Source organism: Drosophila gunungcola (assembly GCF_025200985.1).
Source record: "Drosophila gunungcola strain Sukarami chromosome 3L unlocalized genomic scaffold, Dgunungcola_SK_2 000005F, whole genome shotgun sequence".
NCBI lineage: Eukaryota > Metazoa > Arthropoda > Insecta > Diptera > Drosophilidae > Drosophila > Drosophila gunungcola.
The window spans coordinates 5,492,265-5,509,481 of NW_026453180.1; the positions used below are offsets into that span (position 1 = coordinate 5,492,265).

At 40.3% G+C, this 17,217-nt stretch overlaps 4 protein-coding genes across 6 annotated transcripts in view; 1 reads left to right on the forward strand and 3 right to left on the reverse strand.

The window, feature by feature from the left end:
• The window catches only part of LOC128259513 (uncharacterized), a 13,708-nt gene extending 4,977 nt beyond the window's left edge, over positions 1 to 8,731 (reverse strand). Inside the window, exons 1-5 of one of the 2 annotated variants that reach the window (XM_052991914.1) lie at positions 7,991 to 8,731; positions 7,035 to 7,201; positions 4,338 to 6,975; positions 3,655 to 4,277; positions 2,416 to 2,810 (exon numbers count right to left, since the gene is read on the reverse strand). In XM_052991914.1, the coding sequence (XP_052847874.1) occupies positions 2,416 to 2,810; positions 3,655 to 4,277; positions 4,338 to 6,975; positions 7,035 to 7,166 (3,788 nt within the window). In that variant the 5' untranslated portion in view covers positions 7,167 to 7,201; positions 7,991 to 8,731. Of the gene's footprint in view, positions 1 to 2,415; positions 2,811 to 3,654; positions 4,281 to 4,337; positions 6,976 to 7,034; positions 7,202 to 7,990 lie in introns of both variants that reach the window. The other variant, XM_052991913.1, reaches the window with a different exon arrangement.
• A 1,302-nt stretch (positions 8,732 to 10,033) lies between these two features.
• Positions 10,034 to 12,429, reverse strand: LOC128259525 (mitochondrial import inner membrane translocase subunit TIM50-B). The gene is given in 6 exon segments (XM_052991942.1): positions 10,034 to 11,175; positions 11,178 to 11,527; positions 11,529 to 11,563; positions 11,565 to 11,692; positions 11,695 to 11,916; positions 11,919 to 12,429. Coding segments are annotated over 6 exon segments (1,209 nt in total). The 5' UTR covers positions 12,328 to 12,429; the 3' UTR covers positions 10,034 to 11,110.
• A 253-nt stretch (positions 12,430 to 12,682) lies between these two features.
• On the reverse strand, positions 12,683 to 16,548 carry LOC128259527 (uncharacterized). Of its 2 annotated transcripts, none has more exons than XM_052991945.1 (5): positions 16,379 to 16,548; positions 13,824 to 14,289; positions 13,615 to 13,761; positions 13,087 to 13,281; positions 12,683 to 13,029 (listed from the first exon to the last, which is right to left on the reverse strand). In XM_052991945.1, exons 2-5 carry the CDS (start codon positions 14,272 to 14,274, stop codon positions 13,001 to 13,003), a joined length of 822 nt encoding a protein of 273 aa, XP_052847905.1. In that variant the 5' UTR covers positions 14,275 to 14,289; positions 16,379 to 16,548; the 3' UTR covers positions 12,683 to 13,000. The 2 variants fall into 2 exon arrangements, with proteins under 2 accessions (XP_052847905.1, XP_052847906.1); XM_052991946.1 differs by lacking the exon at positions 16,379 to 16,548 and adding an exon at positions 16,200 to 16,223.
• LOC128259320 (peptidyl-prolyl cis-trans isomerase NIMA-interacting 1) lies at positions 14,706 to 16,242 on the forward strand. Its single transcript, XM_052991627.1, has 3 exons — positions 14,706 to 14,749; positions 14,837 to 15,522; positions 16,202 to 16,242. Exons 1-3 carry the CDS (start codon positions 14,706 to 14,708, stop codon positions 16,240 to 16,242), a joined length of 771 nt encoding a protein of 256 aa, XP_052847587.1.
• Positions 16,549 to 17,217: the final 669 nt, after the last annotated feature.

The window sequence follows — 17,217 nt, forward strand, 5'->3', positions numbered from 1 at the left end:
TAGTTTTTTACCAAGCGTCATTAGTCGTTTGATCAGCAGCGTTTTTAAACTTCACCGGATTCTAGCTCAAAACTAAGCTCGCAAGCGATTTAGAAACAAATGAACATAAATACTCTATAGCAACTCGCCTATTAATGCTTAGCAAAAATAAACAAAATTGTCACCGAAATTTAAAAACGATCTGTAGGGAAGTCTACAGGAGACTCACTCAGCTATTTAAAACAAGTTATTCCTTTTTTTTTACAAACAGCATCAAAGAGGACGAAAGTTTCCATTTAAAAATGTTTGCACATTTCTTTAGCAAACCTCGCTGTCTATCAAATGGCACTGATTGCCGGTTTGGATATAGTAAATAAAACACAAAACAGTACGCTCGCTTCTGAGGTATGCATCATAAAACCGGTTTCCAACCAAGTTATGCCGAACTTGTCTTCAGCAGAGCAGAGCAGGACGAGGGCGAGGACGAGGACGATGACGGGTACTAGTAAATCGATTGCATTATCTTGCATACCTGTTAGTCAACTTGCACTTTCCACTGTGTTCAGACCAATTAGCCATTTTACTAGCCAAGAAGCTGCTTGTTTGGTGCCGCAAGACGTGGTGGTATAACTGCAGCGGCATTGACTATAAGCCAATGACCAAATGAAGTTGCAACCATAGGAAACGAGTTTCGCATTTTGTATACCATATTTGTAAGCACCGTGTTTATGATGATTAGCCTTATAATTATCGAATGGTAGACTGCATGCAATTTGCAGTAGTTAAATTGCAAAATGCCAACAAACTTTTTTATTTTCAGCACGAAGGCTATGAAGGTCGTCTCCGATTTCAGAAAATACTTGCCCAAAGTGTAACAGCGCGAGCCGGCGGTTTCTGATTTGCGGGTCGCCATGGTTTGCTTTTCTCACCTGTCTGGGCTCTTGCAATGAATTGCAAGTTGAACTTGTTTTTCATTAGCTGCGCTTTAAATTTACCCATTTTATTGAAACTTTAACTATACACCTAGGATGACTCGGAATAAAACAAGTACCTAAAAGTTAAAAAAAAACATCTAAGAAATTTGTTGTATACTTAATGAAAAACTGTATCTTATACTGTAAAACCATGATGAGATGGAATTATTATTATCTTGTTTCGAAACTTCAAAAAATTCATAAAAGTGCGGTTGTGTGTATCGCACTCACATATTGGTGTGCTCACATAAATTTATTGGTAAATGATTGAATACCAACACAATACCAACACAACAAAGGACAAAATTGATTTATGTACTGGTCTCGTATTGAGAGTTTTCCGTGAATGCTGCCGAGGGCCAGGAGGCGAAGCATTTTGCAAAAAAAATATTGATTGCCGAATTTTTTATTGAAATATGGGACATGGTAGCACTCTAACCACAGGGGGGCAAATTTAACCAATCTAACAAATGTAATGCAGGTTGGCAGGTCGTGTATTAATTTATCAGGCTCGATACACTTTTAATATAAATGAATACATAAAACTGGCCTTGGCAATCTTTATTTTTACTAAAACGACGTTCTTAGACTGATAATAAAAAATTTCTCTATCCTTCGAACATTTACAAACAGGTGCAGGGGTTTTCGTCCGCTCACTGTCCTTTGGCAATCAAATTACTTCAATTTTACCAGCTGGTTTCAGTCTACAGCTCTACTGCTTTAAGTCACGCTCGATTAATCACATAACCTCTTGAGAGTAAACAGAATATATCCATACGGAGGTATATATTTAATGAGCATTTTGCGAGGCCCTTTTTATGAATTGGTACTCTCAGCCTTTTTAAATACTTGCGACACTTGGTGGTTTGGTTGACACACCGAAAAAATTTCACAAATGTCGGGATGGAGGTTTCTAATAACGCCTTTATTGCACGTTCCTACGAACTTAATCTGCTCACTGGTCAATCAAAGGGTCGCGTTCGCGAAATGCTAATACGAGGTCGCACTACCTTAAACTGCAATTTTACCATTTTACCTCTGTCTTCAGCAGCTTTAAAAATAAAGTTTCTAGAGGGAGGCTAACACAAGGTAATACCAAATATGGCGCAAACCAGCACTCTCAGGAGCTGCTGCGCATACGATTGCCCTCTCCCGGTTTGCAAATAGCTTCAGTAGCCTAAATAAAGCACTTTGAAATCGAAACACGGGTTAAATGTTGTAAATTGTTTGGGTTCACTAATTATTTCACTTTTTCGCCGAAGGCACTTGTTGTCTGGTAGCATGAGGCCCATGACATGCACTTGACGAGAGTTCCGGTAATCTTGATAGCACCCACGAACAACAAGTGCTTGCCGTGCTTCATGTTTTCACATGAATTTCCACCTTCGCCACGATAAAGTTTAAGTTGCTGGCACTTTAAGCTAATAATTATAGGCTGCGGCACAGGGACCAAGTCGCGTACCTGTGCTCTACCGCTGTCGTTGCGCTGTCCGTGTTGCCCGTCTTGCAATTAAACTCCAACTCGACTGCGCTGTTGCTGGCGCTAGTGTTGCCAGCGTTGTTGGTTGTTGAGATTCCGGGAGCAACATTTGTTGGTGGTGCGACGGTGCGTTGCTCCTTCAAACATGTTCGACCAACATGTTGGTCGGGGGCGATTGTTGGAGTCTTTTTGTGTTTTGTTTTGCTTGGCTTTTCGCCGTTTGCTCTCGCTGCCGTGTCCATGGACGCCTGCTCATGTCTCTCGCAATCGACATCTTTGTCAGAATGCGCCACATCGCTGTCATTTGCGGCCTTGCGATTCTCATTAGCAATGATGTCCTCCAGGGCCTGTTTGGATGTCGTCATGTGAGACGGACTCTGGAAAGATATCGTTTAATTAAAATCTTATTCATCTTCATGTTCACTTGATGCATTTTCATCTTGAATTATAAATACTCTACGCGTCCAGTCGTTTTTTGTTACGTGTGTACCATATGTCCGGCAATAAGGAAGGAGTTTAATTCAATCAAAACCTAGTATTTAGTATATCATTATTTTATACTATTTTGTTGTATAAAGCAATTTTTTATTTTTTTTATATCATATACATATGCACGTATGGTTTGTATTTCAAAGCAAAGACCGTAAATAATATTTATTAATTTGATTGAAAAATACAAAAAGTAACTCAAAAAGGGAAAAATATTTTTTAGCGATATTTTTTTGACGAAAAATTTCGCTCAGACCCGGATAACTTATTTGTGCAGCATTCTTGAAAAAGATTATTTATGTTATAAAGCGAATCACAACAAACCCCAATTTCCCATTTCAATTTGTATTTTTTTTTTTAATAAACAAAAAAAAAGACGTACATGTTTTTTTATTTAGTTTGGGTTGGTTCACTTAATAGCTAACAAATCAGTCTTTTTCAAGAATGCTGCGCATTTTTGTTGCAGAAAAAAATGTTTAAAACAATTATTATAACTAGTAATTAATTATAATAAAAAAATAATTAATTTTTGATTTTTGTCCTCAATTTAAGTTTTAAAATTGTGTCACTATAATCCTATTTTTCAAAACACCTATAACTGGAAACAGAATTTTTAAATTATCATCTTCATGGATTTACAAAAAAACAAAGTCTTTGTCCAATCAATGGATCTCTAATAAGTGTGGTAAATACCTTAAACCATTCAATTCCAAATAAAAGCCTCTCGCTCACCTTTTTTGAAAAGTCATTCGCTTCTAAGGGCAAGAAGCCACCGCCAGAGTCCTCGCTGTGTGCGTCGTAAAATACATCGTTATCATCAGTCTCCGCCGCACTTGCATCTGGTACACTTGTTGTGGGTTCCAGGTTTCTATCGGACGGAACGCTTGAGACTGTTTTCTTTGACTGCTTTGACCTATCGGCTGCCGCCAGATCGTTTGTTTCGCTTTCCAAGCTTCGCGACTTGGTATCGTCTTGAAGACCCTCCATATTGGCCTTAAGCTCCTGAAGGTCGGAATATGTAGCAGGAGAAGGCGGAGGGGGCGCCGGAATGTCTTTTCGGCGTGTACTGGGACCAGGTAGATTTTGATGTGCCTTCGGTCCGCTTATGCGATGGTGCCGTTTCGCCAGGGGTAAGGGCAACTGTCCATTAAGGGTTACATTTTTTTTCTCTGCATCAGGAGTCTGCAAAGATTTAGCCTTCGGAGCTAGCTTCAGGCTTTGTAAGCCGTTGTCCGCTATGGTCCGGTGGTTGTTCCTTTTGGGAATAGTTCCCGTAGAAGACGCTACGAGTCGGTCTAGAGAAGGATACTCCCTCCGGCTAGTCGGTTGATTTTTACGCTTACACGGCATTGGGTCTTCTGAAAAATTTTATTTTTTATGTGTACAAATAGTTATGTCTTGAAGGTTTCACTTACTTGGCACGGAATTATCTGGTAATGGGGTCTGCCCCTGTATACTCGTTCTTGGTGCAGGCGTGGGCTTCACTCCTGCAGTCGGTCGCCCCCTTCTCACCGGAAGCGTAGTGACTACGGGATCTTGTCTGAGTTCCTGGGAAACGGCCCGTTTGGGACTTGCTTTGGAATTGCTGCTCGTGTTGCTACTGGCTTTTGGACCCCGTCTCGTAGGTTCCAAGCTATTGTTTCTTTGCATTTCAGACTGATAAATGCTTCGTTTCACGTCGTTAACATGTTTAAAAAAATCCTGGGCGTATTTGTTCTGTTTTAGATCCAAGGGAGCTGCGTATTGCTGCTGATCCAGTGATAGTGGCCCGGTTTCTTGGCGCTCTACGGTATCGTCCTGAGCACTAGATGGTAGTATTCCTGCCGCAGTCTTGCGCGGTATGCCACTGCTTCCACCACGCACAATAGACCCGTACACATCATCAAAGTCCGAACTGAAGTAATTGGACGAACAATCGCAATTTCGACATTCGTACCGACAGTTGTCGGAATAGCTGCACTTATCGGAAGCTGCTATGGGCACTCCAGCCCCGGAACCTATTCCGATGACCCCATCCAGGCTACAGCGCCTACAATCGTATCCGAACCTGCTTTCTGTGCTACCAAAGTACCGCCTTTGGCCAGAATTTGAGTGCACCGAAAAGAGACTCGAATCTCTGACCCGTCCGCCATGTCGCCGATGAGGATGCCGAGCGTAACGCTGGGAGTTATCGCTGCTGCGAAGGGAGAACTCGCTGAGAATAGAGGCCTTTGAGTCGCTCTTGTATATCTGAGGGTCGTAGGGGTCAACCAATATCTGAGACCCTCCAATCGGTCTGTTGGCAGCATACATCAGCGGATGCAGCGGCTGCGTTCCACTGACTGCATAGTAAAGGTCTCCAGTAGCCGGTGCCGCAAACACGTTTGCCTCGAGCCGCGCCATGGTATTGTATTTGTGGTAGGGCAGCGAGTCGCTAGAGGAAGAAGACCTCGTGTTAAGCCGCTGCAAAGAAGCCGCGCCTGCTACCGACCCTCCTCCATTCTGGTATCCCACGATGAAGTGCTGCTGTTGTGGTCGGCGCGGTGGAGTCGCACAACCAGTAGAGGCACCGGCAACCTGGGCGAAGAGCATACTGCCTCCCACAGCATACTGACTTGGCAGCGGATTGCTAGCAATCGGCTGCTGGTACGGCCTTTGGTGGGGGTGCGGAAGATAGTATCCACCATAAATTTGTTGCTGCAGCTGCTGTCGCTCGCTGGGCGTGGTGGTAGCTGATGTGGACGTAGTCGCTGACGACTGCTGGAACTGAAGAATTGGATTGTAGTCGCCTGTTATGGCCACAGGGGTCGTCTCGATTTTGTACACGCCTGGATTATTGGGGTTGTATGACTGAAACTCCAAAATATGTGCGGCCGGCACGTTGACCCCAGCATCAACAGTAGACGATGTAAGGGTTTCTATAGTGCCCTCTTGTTGGTGTCTCTGGCTGACGTTCTGTTCCTGCTGATGCTGAACCTCTTTTAACTTGCCACCTCCAACTTGTTCCACGGGAGCCAAGCAGTACTCACAGTTGTCTTTGCTGCACTGCTCCATGCAGATTTCGCAGTCTCCAAATGCGTTTTCGTCGCTGGTTGCGCTCATTTCATTTGGCTGAGCCCCACTTTTTTGTAAGTGCTGGTTGTGAAAATCTTTGTCAGACATTGCCGAGGCAACGGACAATGCTATGCCTGATGCAGCACCAGTGACCGACGGGCTCGGAGTTTCCTTGAAGAAAATTTCTTCGTAGATGTTTTCCTCGCTGCGTGAATGTCGGTTTTCTGCCTTGAGACCAGCAGGGGCTCGGGGTTTGTCCTCTAACTTTTTTGAACTCTTTAAGCCTTCCTTGAGCAGATAGTAATTAAAGCTTTTTATTCCAATTTCGCCGCGCAGGAAGCGTTTGCCAATGGCAACCCTTGCCCCGTCGGCGGCTGAGTCTGTAGGTACTGTGACGGCAGAGTCTTGAGCCGAACTGCGTGCAGAGTACCCTTCATCTAGTTCGCTGACTTCCGTTGGGGTAACTTTTGTGGCGACGTAGTGCTTTCGACTACGTTCCTTGCGGAGTCGAATATCAAAATCGTGACCATGCTTACCCGCAATTTCCGTTTCCCGTTGCGGATGACCTGGAGGTAACTGGCGACTATTGTCAAGGCTGAGGTTCCGCTTTTGCTTTGAGTTGCGCTTCTGTGTTCCCTTTTTATCGACTCTTTCTAAGGCAGTGGCGGCCAGACTGCGCTCCAGACTGCGCACCCGGCGAGTCATACTGCCTTTGATTGGCACCAGCGACTCATTGTCTGTGCTGCTCGAATCACATTCGTAATTTAAGGCTGCACTGGCCTTGGCTTCGCTCTGCTTTTCGGTCACATATTGATGGATCTCCTTGTTAAATTGGTTCTTTGGCGGCCGGTTGCTGGATGAAAGCTGGTTTCCACTGTCAGACCGCGCCTTGTGCTCTGATAAAGGCTTCCCGGAAATGCTATTGCGGCGCATGGGATTCGCCAAGTGGCTTATATCCTCGGTGTAAGCCGGATCATCGTAAATTCTCTCGCGCACTGAAGTAACTGAACGGTCTTTCGTCTGAAAACAATTTAAGATAGGGGTTGTATTGATTTTACAAAAAATTTTAGCATATTTACCTTCACTTTGTTCTTTTTTCGACTGCGGTGCGGTATCGTAACATCTGTTAATTTTAATAGCTTTGGTCTCAACGCCCTTTTTGACACCTTCCCTCGCTCATAGGTCAAGTCAGAATAGGTCTCAGTGGTCATTCTCTATAGACTTCGGACAAACCTACCAAAACCTGCTGTGATTGAGTTAGGTTAAAGTTCATAATTTATTAAAATCTCAGTTCACCGATAATGGGATAGGGGCATCAAGAAGTTTAGAAGAAAAGGAAGACTTTTTTTGGAAAGTTCATAATTTATTAAAATCTCAGTTCCCCGATAATGGGATATGGGCATCAAGAAGCTCAGGGAAAAAGGATGACTTTTTTCGAATAAAAAATATCTTGAGGCTTATGACTCAGCTATTTATTTATTTTCTTTATTTAAACTGTGAAGGTGGGCATGTATTTTATACACATAGACTTTTAGCCATTTCAAAAAATAAATGTTTTAATTTATTCATCTGTGCTGGTATTGGCATGCTACTTCATTTGGTTGTGGGTTTTCCCCAAGAGAATGAAAACCTACTCATTTTAGGGTGTGGCTGTGAAGGATGCGGAGAAAATGCATTATATTCAAACCTTCCTCTCGGCTAATTTGACTTAGGTTGATGAGGCAAGCATATGCATACATGAAGAAGTAAGCAAATAGAAAACGAATAAGTGCGGGTTGAGTTGGGCCTGCATTGTTATTAGTTATTAACTGCACATCCAGGAGCAACAGAACACTGATTAAAAATTAAGTTGCAACAACTATTAAAATATAGTCATATTTATTAAAATATAGTCATTATGAGAATTTGCTACACATTGAAAACCTTTTGGGCAATAATTTAATTTCATTGTTTTAATTTCATTGTTCTTATGGTATATTTGCAATATTTTGTCGCTTATACACAAACGAAACCATTTATTCTTGTATACACACACTTTCATGCGTTTTGTAGTATTTTCCAAGTGCCCTATTGTGTGCAATGACACTAAATTCGTACAACTGAGAGACGCGATATTTAAACGTTCCGTCCGTTACGTCAAAACCAAACTGAAGTGTCTGCGCTCCCGATTCGAGCAGCTTGTGCTCGTGAGCGAGAAAATTGCTCTTGCCCACGGCTCATAAGGATGCTGTGCATTTCTTCGAAGGATGCAGAGTCCAAGTGAAAGAGCACCAAACAGCGTGCCAAACAAAACTGACGCCTGCGCTCTAAATAGCCTGATTTTGACGTTTCCACGCGTATTCGCAGTATACCTATATCTCGACCAACAGAATTGCAAAGCGGGCACTTGGTGTACATATGTATGTCTGACATGAGAACCAAAAGGCCTTACTTGTTGAGGCTACGCGCGATGGAAATGTTGTATCCTTATGGAAATGAGCAAATTATGGAAAAGGACAAATAAATCCCAAAATTCATACACTATTAATATTAATGCCTAGCCATTACCGCTGCTCACATATCGGTATGATTGGCTAAGGTTTTCAAATCAGTACGTTCCGCTGTCCGCTAACGACACTGCGCATGACTCACCTAGAGGTGTAAAGTGCGTAGTTGTTGATTGTGGAAACAATTCTACCTCGAGTATGTGTTCCTTTAACGACTTAACCGTTTATTTTAGCACGTGTTCACGCACACCGTCTAAGGAAACCAACATGTTGCTGAGCTTGCGTGGTCATGCTACTCCTGTTTGCATAATCCTGCATATTGCTGTTCATAGCATATTAGCAAAGCATTTGTGACGACAGTCCCGGAACGTATGTATCTTCCATACTCTGATTACCGATATCGTTCAACCCTTATATATAAATATGTATATATACATTTGCAGCTATTTTTAAATTAAATATTCTTGAAAACATAAAATGATCTACTTTCGTATATGAGGGTACTTATATCTGCAAGGGTATACAAAGGGGGCGTATACTAGGACTAAAATACATCAATCTACAAGCACTGCAGCGAACATGTTCGAAGTTCATTACCGGTTTATATAGGACAGACCTCTATCAGTAGCCAGTTCATTAACGGCAGTTTATGTTTATAAAAGTACGCGAGTGTTTAAAACAAAAAACACAATATTTATACCCTTGCAGAGGGTATTTTAATTTCAGCCAGAAGTTTGCAACGCAGTGAAGGAGACATCTCCGACTCTATAAAGTATATATATTCTTGATCAGCATCACTAGGCGAGTCGATCTAGCCATGTCCGTCCGTTTCTACGCAAACTAGTCTCTCAGTTTTAAAGCTATCTGCATGAAACTTTCCCAAAAGTTGTCTTTCTATTGCAGGTAGTATATAAGTCGGAACGAGCCGGATCGGACGACTATAGCATATAGCTCCCATAGGAACAATCGAAAAAAAAAATAAAAAAAATTATAACTGTTTTTTTTTTAATTTTTTTTTTACAAAAAAAATTATAACTTTGCTGTTTTTTTAATTTTTCTATTAGTTCTTGGACATATAGTAATGGTTAAGTATTTCAGAATTACGTTTTAAATTTCATCAAAATCGGACGTCTATATCATATAGCTCCCATAGGAACAATCGAAAAAAAAATAAAAAAAATTATAACTGCTGTTTTTTAATTTTTTTTTTATTTCTTCGACATATAGTAATGGTTAAATATTTCAGAATTACGGTTTAAATTTCATCAAAATCGGACAACTATATCATATAGCTCCCATAGAAATAATAAAAAACTTTTTGCTTCCTTTCTTGTTTTTATTTGTCTTTTAATTTCAGCTGCAGGGACCTTTTAACTTATTTTTCTATTTTTTAAAATCTTTCGAGATGTCCTGTGTGTTACTTAACAAAAAAAAAACCCCAACATTAAAAATGTAAATAATTAATTTAATTCTTTTTAAAAGATAAAAAAAATTTTTTTTTCTTTAAGTCAACATGGGAGAAGGAAAACATGCTTAAGTTGAAAAAAAGGGCTGGGTGAACAAAACGTAGTCCTCCACTTTGTAGAAATGTTTTAGGCAAATATGCAAGCCATAAAATTGGGTAGTCTAAAGGCCCTGGTAGGACCATATCATTCTTTTTATAAGAAGTATTTCGTTTCACGTTGATCTCGGCCGTGAAGGAGTATCGATTGCCATTAAAAGCCAGGTATTGCTTTTTTTCGCTATTCGAAGCCAATGACAGATTTTTTCCTGGTTTCCCTTAAACAGTTCATCAACAGTTTATTTACCATATACTTTATTAGTTTCTCGGTGACCTCAGCCTCTGTGTAGAACATTTTTGGAAGCCAGTTTTTCTTAGGCGGTTTGTTTTGCATTTCCCTGACAATATAGATAGCCCCGAAAAGCCAGTCGCTCTTTTATATAATCTTCACGGAAGGTGAAGCTGGCTCCTTCGTAGATCACCAGGAACCACTGGTTCAAAGGAGACAAAGCACCGATAAACAGCTGGAACTTCTCACCTCAGGGCCTTGCATTTGTTGGTGTGCTCCAGTCCATTGTCTACCGTAAATAGACAACAAAATAGCTACTGGCATACCCACGGGGTCAAGCGTCTTGGGAGAGATCACAGTTCATCGAGTTACTGGAAAGGAGCTAGCGAATGGCTCGCAGCTGGACAAGCGCGACCTGCTTGCCATTATTAGATTTATCAGATTGAACCGCGTGCTTTATTTTTATAGAAATTGTCATAATTTTAACTTATTAACTGGCTCTGTTCATATAATTAAAAAATAAATCTAATAAAACATCAAACTTATAATTTCGAAAACTTTAAGAAGTTTTTGTGAAAAATGTTTAAATAAACCTTAAAATTAAAAGATGGATTAACGTATAAAGGGTGTAAACATGGCCAACATTGATAACGGGACCAATATAGCGGTGAACTAGAAAAACTATGTATGAGAATCCTAGCAATTACAATAACAAGTGGATTGAAAAAGTTGTGGAGAAAATTGAGCGACAATCAAGTGCAAAATTAGTTGTACTCAATTAGCTTCTTTGAAAATTATATTTGAATTATCTGGGTAAATTACAAATAGTCAAAAGACACATCAAAACCACAACGTTTTAATGCTTAATAAAGCCCCGGCTTAGTTCTTAAGTACCGGCTTAGACTTGCTATTATTTTCCAGTTCATCAGCCTGCATTTGCTCACAAGTTTTCGCTGGTTTTCCCGGAACTGAGATATGGGGTCACTAAACTTATTATAGTACTGCAGCACTTCCCGGACATCGTCTATCTCACTGGTGCCCAGGACACTTAGAAACGACACAAGATAAAAAAGAGCCGTGTCATTGTCGTTTCCCGACCATCGCGGAATCGAGAAACAATTTGAAGGATGCAACTTGGTGGAGTTTCTGTCCCAATCCACGACCACCACACGCTTTAAGTCTCGGTTCAGGTTGTCAAGATTCTTCACTTGATGGCCTTCAACAAAGTGTGTTGAGTCACGAACCAGACGATATATAATAAAAGCGTTTGGGTCAAGGGCGTCGAGCAGTGGAAACGATTTCAAAATACTTAGCACACTCTTTAAGAAATACATATGTCAACGCCGGGTCGTTTCTTAAAGCGCCAGCCGGTTTCGTAGGTCCAATCAGGATGTATCAACACGTCCTTAATCTCAAGCACCAGGGTATAAGGCGGCTGCACGTAAGGAGCCTGAAGAGGTTCGGAAGTAGCTTCTGACTTGACGGATCCTGTATAAATCGTTGAAAGTGGTTCACCGAATTCAAGGTCCGAGCTAGGTATTGCTGCATTAGTGACAGTTGACTAAACTCGTCTATAACCTCGTTGCCTTGTTCATCCAGTGCTGGCTTGCCAAAATAGTATATGGCCCAGGAAGAGAACAGCAATTCTCCTATACCAAAGAGTGCAAAACCTAGTTTCATACGGCCCGCTCCATTTCCTTCATTTCCTCCTCTTCCTCTCGTTTGCGACGCTTCCGACTCTCCTCGTCGTTGAGCTCAGCAAAGGTTTGGGAAAAGAGCTTCGATAGGATTTGCGTAGACGTCTTTTCATAAGTCGAGTAGCGCCGTAGCGCAACGAATACCAAAGACGCTTTTGTGTTGCAGCAATGTAGACAAGATTGGAATCCAAAACACAAACTGCAGCCTGGCTTTTTCCACGCCCCGTAAATTTCACCAGGATTTGCCGGTTCGTCGGCCACCTCCTTAAGTGTGCCGACCGCTGTGCGCCATAAGCCAAAGGTCAACGCCCTTGATGTATTAATAAGCTTGCGACCAAACGACGGGCATCTATCAAACAGCTGTACGATAGCTATTGAAGACATGGGCAGCTTGTACATTTATACGACGCCCAAATTGTCGATCAATTTTTCGGTATTCAGTTTAATTATAAGCCACTATAAAATTTGACATATTTGTATTGAACAGCCGAGGAAGAGTACAAATTTTTCTTCTGTCTGAACTTTTTTAATGAAAATTTGTGGCAAATATCCAATTGGAAAAATAAATCCAGAGCCAACTTAATTTATCTAACATGTAGTAGAAGCTCCCCTATTTTTAGCGGCAATTTAGGCTCATCCACAAAATATTAAGGACAGCATTACATTTATTATGGATTATACAATATACGCATATATATACATTCAATTTTCTGCCAACATTTTTATATGATTGTAGAGAGTATACTGTTCTTGGTTCTTGCTTATATTCTTGTTTATTTAAATCATTTAATCGCACCACGCGATGTACTTTAAACAAGAGATTGGTGATAACATTTTGTGAAAAATTTGGTTTTTGGACTTACTGAGGATATAAGATTACCTCATCTTTATAGAAATTGTTAAGACCATTAAAAAATGAAAAAAATAAAAAGAACCCACCTAAAGGCTTTGAACTAATCCATATTTTGAATGTTTTTACAAAACTTTACAAACTAATATCTAAAAAAAAACCGCTTACAAAAAGCTGTAAATCTTTTTAGCAGTGTATAAAATGATTAATTTTAAACGATTATTAATCGTGAGACAAAATGCGTCGGTCACCTGTAAAACATAGAACTGTAGTTAAATGAATCACACTTTTTTTCTGTGTGTCCTTACCCTTGCGTTCTTTTGTGCCACGATTCTGTCCGTGTTGTTTTCCTGCACCCGAATTTGCCTTGCACTTTTTGCTGACAGTACGCACAGGATCGCAGTTCTGGTCACTACCACCGACTGCCTCTGCTTGTAACTTATCCTCTCTGGTCATGTGTCCATCGTTGCATTGCGACCAAGTACCCTTCTCATAACGACAGCCTACCCAACGCGAAACGGAAAAAATAAAATTTGTAAAAGATTTTCTAAAACTGTGTCGCCATGACAAGAAGTCGCTACGGTGAATGGACATTTTCACCATTGTTAAGAACAGGAAATGCAGTGTTTCTCGAAAAAAAAGGCATTGCGCGGCAATGGAGAAAAAACAAATAGCAACAGGACCTAGCACAATTATAGTAATTGGAGGACATGTGCTGCGGCAAAACGGGCAATTCGATTGAGGGCACATATTTTATATTACTTTATACGAGAATTCCGCCTAACTTTTGGGGATGCTATATAATGCTGTGTAAAATAAATATTACCGCCACCCACCTTTCTTGCACTTCTTTTGTATTGTCCGAGTTGGCAAGCAATTTTGCTCTCCTTTTTTTAGAGATAAAACTCGCGTGCGTACGTTGGTTTTGTCATCGCAGTTTGACCAAGCGCTCTTAGCGTAACGACAGGTCGAAGACCCCGACCCTGTTAAAAATCAAAAATATAATAAATTTCAATTTTAAAATTATAAGCCAAGCAAATCGTACCGTTATCTGACGTCTTTGCCTTGGGTCCTGTTCTTTTGCCGCCGTGGTGTTGGCTTTGTGCATGCTGCTGCTTGGTTCCCTGTCGCTGCTGCTTATTAGTGTTTTTGTGGCCTTGTTTGTGCTTCGGTTGCGAGTTTTGTGTTGCTGCACTGCCATTTTCGGCAACTACTAGTTTCCTAGAACCCGATTTGTGCACCTGCTGGAAGTGCTCCTGCGACTTATTTATTTTACGATTTTTCCTAATGCGGTGAGAGTCGCCATTTGTTGTGGATGTGACTATCGCATCATCAAGAGCGCGAGCCTGACGATAATAAACTAAATTACCCGAACTCTTCTCCATAACCAGGCGGATGCCATCAGAAGTGCCATCGCCCTCAATAGACGACGGAATCTGTGCCAAAACTACCAAAACTAATTGCAGAACCGCGGTCGAAGTTATCATGAGATTCATAGTTTTTTAGGAAATCTAAAATTAATCAGAAAATAATGATGATATTGTATAATGCATTTTTGTGTAAATAAATAAAAAATAAATGAAGAGGCGGTTACGGAACACAATATAAACTTTTAAAGACGGACATGGCTGAAGTTGAACGACAGCACATGTTAAATATATTCTACTTATTTGGAAACTATTTTACGTTTCAAAATAGGTGGGGAGATTAAAGTTTGCGCAATTTTAATGTGAGTGACACGCACTAGCAAGTAAATCATTAACTACCCACCCCTTAAGAAAAGAAAATCGAAGTGCTGGCAGTTCTGCAAACCGTTAGATAGCTTTTCTTTATCGAAAACATAATCTAGAATTCATTGAAATTTTTTTCTTGAGTTAGGAAATTGAACATTATATACATATATCCAAACTTTATATTTTGTGTAAACATGAACTCTGAAAATGTTGAGCTATACAATTGTACTTCAGAAAGGTTAGAGTTATATAAAATAGATGATTTCGAAAATAAGAACATAGATTTTTCTGAAAAACCCTCGGGCTCTAAAAATTTTAAATGCAGCGACCTTGCTGAAAAATACCTGTATGGTGGCTTTATTGTCGACAGTGACTTGTCGATCGGATCTGGCGGAGTAACTAAAGCCACAGAGAATAACAAGTTGCCTGTTGGTTGGGAAGAACGGTTGGCTCCCAAAACTAAGGAATGCTACTTCTATGATACAAATACCCGAAAAGTATACTTTACATTGCCGCCAAAACAGTACATAGGAGGTCAAGACGACGGCTGGAATGGCATTGCTGGAAATGAATATGAGTGCAACTATCGATGCACGCTGCGATGTAGACACATATTAGTAAAACACAGTAAATCAGATAGACGTAGTTCATTCCGTGAACGGATTGTAAAGAGAACTAAGGAGGAAGCCCTAGACTTCATTTCGCAGGCCCGGGATCAAATAACAGCCGGAGAAATCGAGTTTGCTGAATTGGCTAGAGAAATCTCCGATTGCTGCTCTGCTCGACTCGGCGGTGACGTGGGCTCCTTTAAGCTTACTCAACTGTATTTCGGCTTCGAGAAAAAAGTTTTGCGCTTAAAAATCAACGAGCTCTCGAGTATTTTTGAGACAAGAGCAGGATATCACATTTTGTTGCGGACGCCGGCCAACTACAGCGACATAGATTCCCCAAAGTCAAGGAGAAAACACAGGCGCTTCAAAAAGATAAGCTATGCTATCGAAAAAGAATATTGTTATACCCGCATGAAGAAACACAAGCTTTTTCACAGCTTTCTGCACAAATCACAATCAGAAATATGCTTGCTCGAACAAAGACAAAGAATCCGAGATTCGGCCAGAGAGACCAGTAGTAGTGTGCTTTCCAAATATCCATATTTGCCCCCAGAGGATCGCAAGATGCCATTGTATAATCAGCAGCAGATTAGATTTAAAAATATAATAGTCCACGAAAAGTTTGATGTGGACATGTATCTTGGAGATGAGCTTAAAATAATAGAAACTGATGACCTTGGAAACACAGCAATCAAACATCAAATGGTGACAAAAAGTATATTAATCAATAAATAAGTTTAAAAAAAAGTTATAAAATTGCAAAGATGAAACAAAAAAAACATTCAATAGTGTTTTCAGCGACAAAAAGTATTGCACAAATTGTTGTCTTTATTGAAAGACATAAAATTAAGTTCCTAACTCCAACGCATGTGTAAACCAAATTTAATTAAAATTTTCAAAGAAAACTAATGTTTCTTAGTAGCTCAATAAGCGGGGCATCTGGCGAACATGTGGACTTTAAAATATATATATATATAATATATATTTAAAATATTATATCTTTACCCCAATGTTATGTTTTAACCAGCATAACATTTTTAGAAATAAATTTCGGACCGGCTTTGTACTTCTATTTACAGGTCTTCCCGAAGGAATAGCACCCACATCCCCATTCCTTTAAAATTGGTAGCTTGGTGACTCTTATAAGGCTTTTTCACTCAACGCGAATTCTCTCTGGATGATAACAGGAGGGAGGTGTCTTTGCACTAATGTTTTGCGCGCAAACGCAATAGCAGGAATCAGAAATCGAAACTCACTCAAATCTCAGAGAGAAAATATCCGGGCATTTGCAAAATGGATTCAAGTTTCAGGCGGTAGTTCCACAAAATTTAAACGGAAGAAATGTCTTGAGGAAATGTACTTCACTGTAAGACTAGCGGCTTGCGATCGGCACGCTCGCATTCAGAGTTGTGGCTAAACTGAGTAGGCGAAACGACACAATTCGACGAACTCGAGAGGCTCGAAAACTACTCAAAAACCCAGAGAGTATTTTGAGAGCAGCGGCGACGGCACTGAGACATGTCTTCTTATACCATCAACAAATTTATATACACAGCGATGAAAAACTCTAGGTATTATTCCCATCTGGTACCCAATCTGCCGACTAAATAATATATTTAAAATTGAACACAATTTGGAAAAATTAAACTTAAGAAACACCTATTTTTTTCTGCTTTTGACCTTTATCTATACATTATTATATACATTATTTATATTACTATAGTGGCCGTTGATGAAAACATTCAATCATATTAAACTTGTATGCCCAGTACCCGTACTCTCAGAATAAAATGGCAGGGCATATGAAACGCTAATGACAGGTATCTTATTGCCCGAACTTTCAAATAGTTTTCCGTCCCAAGTTTAAATTGATAGGTACCTCTTTCGACTTATGCATGTGAACAAAGATTCGGATTCGATTCTAAGACTAATTAATCAAAGCCCATGCAACAAAAATAAAACAAGTGCATTTGTCGCGGCTGTTCTCTCAGAGATAAGATAAGCAGTCCTTTATCTCTGTGCATGGATGCATTGTGGCTAAATGTAAACAATGACCACGCATTGTGTAACAGATTGGAGTTTTTCGAGCCGTTTT